We start from the raw sequence: 5,464 nt of genomic DNA, 5'->3' as shown, positions 1-5,464 counted from the left end.
AAATTCCCTTTAAACATGCATAAAAGGTGTGATCAAGCAATAACAAAATAAAATATAATATATATCAAGAAACAACAACAATAATAATAATAATAATAATAATAATCAAAAATAAAATAATCATCATCAAAATAATAATAATAATAATAATATTCATAATCATCATAAATTATAACAATTATAATCATAATCATGTTCATGTTAATATTAAAGCATAATAATAGCAAGATCCTAGGCATGATACTAACAAGATTAATAACAAACCCTAGCATGTCACTAAGCAATAAAAATCAAATCTTTAGTCGTAACATGATACTAACATGAATAAATATTAGGAAGAACATAGGAAGCATCGTAACAATCATATTTAATATTAAAATTACCCTAGACATGATACTAGGAATATCATAATAACAATATAAACATGATTTCTACATCATAATATCAATAAAAACCATTAAAGCACTTACTTTGATGCTTCATATCTCTTTCTAATAACAAAATACACACGTTAGTAACTTCAAGGAAAATAATAAACAAACAATTAAATTAAATAATTGAAATAGAGATTTGGGACCAAACCCTCAGAAATTAAACCTTTCACGTCTAGGGTGAAGGCAACTTCGAATATGTCTAGGTGTTTCTAGATCTTGCGAATGCGGAATTTTGTATGTAAAAAGCTAGTTTAGAAAAGAGAGAGAGAGAGTAATCAAGAAAATCTTGATGAGAGTTGGTGAATGAAAACGGAGTTTGTACGACGTTATTTATAGAGAAAATCAGCCAAAAAGATAAAATATCAAAACAAAGCACTTGGCGCACGCAAAACAAGATTGGCGCACGCAAAATAGAGCTGGCGCCAGCACCAGGCGCCAATGGCTAGCAACAGGCGCTGATTTCAGAAATTCACGCGTTTTTGTTTTTATCATATCTTTTGATCCGGAAGTCCAAATAAGGCATATAATATGTCTTTGGAAAGCTCTTAAAGTCTAATTTCCAACCCAATTATAATCAGATTAAAATATTTTGTAGATAAAAAGATATGGCCAAAATAGTGGAAGGGTGTCATTTTTGGATAAAGTTTCATGTCTCACTCATATCTTTTTCGTTATAGCTCGGATTTAATATTATAATATATCATTGGAGAGATAATTTCAAGATATATCCAACCATATTAAATTTGGATAAATATTATGAGGCACAAAATTAAAGCTGAATATATTCCACTTCGTACAAAACAAGGATTCTTAAAAAGAGTAGTTTTATTCAATTTCAAACTCTTTAAAACATAATTATCAATCCTAACTCCATTAGGATTTAAAAGAAACTCCTAGAGTATTCTAAAAGACTATAATCAATCCTAATAGCTTTAGGAATGATAATTAATAATAGGCCCTCCTCTAGATCATTGGGCCACATATAAAAACCAAATCGGGCCCAGTTTAGTATTTTGGCCATAACTTCCTTGATATTCATCGGAATTGGGCTTATAATATATCGTTGGAAAGGTCTTTTCAAACCCCATCGAACTACACCATTATTGGATCCTTATCATGGACCAACCAAACTGGATTGACTATTTTCTTAAAATAAGTTTTCAAAAACAGAGAGAAGAGAAAAGAATTAAAACTATCCGCAACACTAAACTTTCCACACTTTCACTTCATTCGATTATGATTCGACATGAAAGGTACTCATCATTGGGTTTGGTTTTGGGGAGACACAAATGGGTGTCTATAGTTGTTGATTCTGATTTTGACCCACAAATTTCAGTTCATGCTTTATCTGGTAATCAATCCTTTCAGACCATGAGAGTGAAGGGTAAGGTGCAAGGAAAAGATTTACATATTCTCATTGACTCAGACAGATCCCATAACTTTGTTGATGTTAATGTTGCAACCAAATTAGGCTGTCAGTTGATCTCAATTCCTTTCCAGATTGTGTCTGTGGCAGATGGTAATCATATTCCCTGTCAGCAGATGTGTAAAGGCTTCTCTTGGGAAATTCATGGTCATGAGTTTAATGGTGATGTTTAATTGATACCCTTGGGTAGTTGTGACATGGTTTTGGGTATACAATGGCTCAGATTGTTAGGTCCTATACATTGGGATTTCCAGAAGTTAAGGATGGAGTTTGATTTACATAATGAGCATTTCATTCTTAAGGGCATGCCATCTAGGAAGCTGGCTGTGGTTGAGGGAAGCCCTGATGGGAAGATCTTAGATTCTGGTGTTCAGTTGTGTTTGATGCAAGTCTTAGATGGGGAGAGTATGATTATGCAGATGGAACAGGACAACTCTAGTATTTTGACATGTTCTAAGTTTTCAGCTTTGAAACAACAATTTCAGGTTGTCTTTGATGAACCTAAGGATCTACCACCTGAAAGAGGAGTGTTTGATCATTCAATTCCCTTGATTCCAGGGAGCACACCTGTAAACATTAGGCCATACAGGTATCCATTAAAACAAAGGGATGTAATTGAACAGTTGGTGCAAGAAATGTTGGATAGGGGAATAATTCAAAATAGTTCAAGTCCCTTTGCTTCACCTATGGTTTTGGTTGGGAAGAAAGATGGCACTTGGAGACTTTGTATTGATTACAGGGAGCTCAATAATAGGACAGTCAAGAACAAATTTCCTTTTCCAGCTATTGATGAGCTAATTGATGAGTTGGCTGGAGCTTATGTATTTAGCAAGTTGGACTTAAGGGCAGGGTATCATCAAATGAGGGTTAGAGCTGAAGATGTCTTTAAAACAGACTTTAAGACTCACACAGGACACTATGAATTCCTAGTTATGCCTTTTGGCTTAACCAATGCCCCTGCCTCTTTTCAAGGATGGATGAATTTTGTTTTTAGACCCTTACTTAGGAAGTGTGTCCTGGTCTTCTTTAATGATATATTGGTATACAGCAAGAACTTGACAGAGTATTGGCAACACTTAGTTGAGGTGTTTGAGTTGATGAAGAAGAATAACATGTTTGCTAAAGAAAGTAAATGTATTTTTGCTACATCCAAGGTTGAGTATCTTGGTCATTTCATTACTCAAAATGGGGTTAAAACTGATTTTAAGAAGATCTCTGCAATAAGTAGCTGGCCTGTACCTTCTTGTATCAAGGAATTGAGAAGTTTTTAGGATTGACAGGTTATTATAGAAAGTTTGTTAAGGGGTATGCTCTTTTGTGTAAGCCATTGACAGATCAATAGAAGAAAAGTGGATTTAGTTGGAATGATCAAGCTCAATCTGCTTTTGAATCCTTAAAAACTGCCATGGTTACAGCACCAGTTCTAGCAATTCCAGACTTTGACAAACAATTTGTTTTGGAGACTGATGCATCCAAAACTGGAATAGGGCAGTGCTGATGCAGGATAGTCATCCATTGGCTTTTATAAGTAGAGTTTCGGGGCCAAAGTGGCAAAAACTATCTGTATATGATAAGGAGTTGTTAGCAATTGTATTTGCAGTGCAGAAATGGGAGCAGTGGGATATCATTTTGTCATAAAAACTGATCAGAAAAGTTTGAAGTGGCTGCTGCAACAGAAAATTTCAACACCTTTTCAACAGTTTTGGCTTTCCAAGTTGATGGGATTTGACTATGAAATCTAGTATAAGAGTGGCAAGGAAAATGTGGTTGCAGATGCATTATCTAGGGTGCAAGGTGCTGAAATTCTGTTATTGGCTATATTTGTGGTAGATTCAAATTTAGCAACACTGATCTCTGCAAGTTATCAGTTGGATGATAATTACAAGGCTATTATCCAACAATTACAGGATCAAGTTCTAGTTCCTGGTTTTCAATGGGACAACAATTTACTCAGGAGGAAAGGGAAGATTGTGGTTGGACCTGACTTGCAGTTGAGACATAAAATTTTGTCATGGAATCATGATTCTCCTGAAAGTGGACATGGTGGAAGGGAATTGACTCTTAAGAGAGTTAAGAAGATGTTCTATTGGAAAGGTCTATCTACAAAAGTCAGTCAGTTTGTGAGAAATTGCACTGTTTGTCAAGCTGCTAAGTATGACACAACAGCTTATCCTGGCCATTTGTAGCCTCTGCCAGTTCCTGAAGAAGTATGGATGGATATTTGAATGGACTTTATTACAGGATTACCAAAGTCAGCAGGAAAGGAAGTTATCTTTGTGGTGGTTGATAGACTCAGCAAGTATGCTCATTTAATGGCTCTTGATCACCCTTTTACAGCCATACAGGTTGCTCAGTGCTACTTGGACCATGTTTTCAAGCTGCATGGTTGGCCTAGATCTATTGTGAGTGACAGGGATCCAGTATTCTTGAGTCAGTTTTGGAAAGGGTTATTTTCCCTTGCGTGGAACTGAGTTTCTTCTGTCTACTGCTTACCACCCCCAAACTGATGGTCAAACAGAGGTAGTTAATAGGTGTCTTGAGGCATATATGAGATGCATGACTGGAGAGCAACCTCAGGAGTGGCATAAGTGGTTGCCCTTAGCAGAATGGTTGTATAATACACACTTTCATTCTGCCCTTCAGCTTACTCCTTATGAAGTTGTCTATAATCAACCTCCACCACTTCATTTACCCTATTTGGCAGGTGAGGTTAAAAATGATGAGGTGGACAGAAGTTTGCAAAGGAGGGAAATGATGATTTCAGAGCTGAAATCTCATTTGGAAAGGGCTTAGAACAGAATGAAAACACAGGCTGATAAGCATAGATCTGAAAGAAGCTTTCAAGCTGGTGATTGGGTGTGGCTGAAATTGCAAGCTTATAGACAGCATACTGTACAGAAAAGGAACAATCAAAAGCTCTCTCATAAGTATTTTGGTCCATTTCAGGTTTTGGCAGCTGTTGGTAAGGTAGCTTATAAGCTTAAATTGCCTCCTGAAGCTAAGATTCATGACACTTTTCATGTTTCTCAGTTGAAACAGTTTCGAGGACAGCTTCCTTTGGTTGCTCATATTCCTCCAGTTTTCCAGGGTCATACAGTTGGTTTTGATGAAATTAAACCAGCTGCTATATTGGACAGGAAGGTGGTCAAATTTCAGAATAGAGCTCAGGTGCAGTACCTTGTTCATTGGGTTGGGTTTCCTGCTTATGAGGCCACTTGGGAACCTGCAGAGTCTTTTGAGCAGCGTTTTCCTGATTTTCAGATTCCTTAGACTTGAGGTCAAGTCTTTTAAAAAGGGGGAAGCTATGATACAGTTGGTTGTAATTGGAATTAATTAATCATTCTTTTGTCATGATTGTTAGTTTGTTATGGATTAGTTTACTAGTTTGTTACAGCTAGTAAAGTTTGTTAGTAAAGTTTGTTAGAGGAAAATAGTTACAAGTGGGAGGGGTAGTTAGTTAGTGGGAAAATGACGTGTAATTCCACTAACATAAATACTGTAGCTACTACTGTATTTCATTCATTCAATTCAATACACATTTAATTCTTCTTCTTTCCTTCTTCTCTCTGAATTTCTCTCTCTTCTCCTTCTCTCTACCACTCAT

At 36.1% G+C, this 5,464-nt stretch overlaps 1 protein-coding gene across 1 annotated transcript; it reads left to right on the top strand.

The window, feature by feature from the left end:
* The first annotated feature begins 4,659 nt into the window (after positions 1-4,659).
* On the top strand, positions 4,660-5,130 carry LOC145557595 (uncharacterized). The gene has a single exon (XM_081618767.1). The coding sequence runs from the start codon at positions 4,660-4,662 to the stop codon at positions 5,128-5,130; it is 471 nt and encodes a 156-aa protein (XP_081474893.1).
* The last annotated feature ends 334 nt before the right edge of the window (positions 5,131-5,464 follow it).

This window comes from Chenopodium album, chromosome 9 (assembly GCF_948465745.1).
Source record: "Chenopodium album chromosome 9, dcCheAlbu1.1, whole genome shotgun sequence".
Lineage (NCBI taxonomy): Eukaryota > Viridiplantae > Streptophyta > Magnoliopsida > Caryophyllales > Amaranthaceae > Chenopodium > Chenopodium album.
The sequence above is the reverse complement of the archived record's forward strand: the minus strand, read 5'-3'. Positions and strand labels throughout refer to the sequence as shown.

What these genes read in the sequence shown, in the direction of transcription:
- LOC145557595 (XM_081618767.1), top strand. Translation starts at nt 4,660, where the DNA reads ATGAAAACACAGGCTGATAAGCATAGATCTGAAAGAAGCTTTCAAGCT.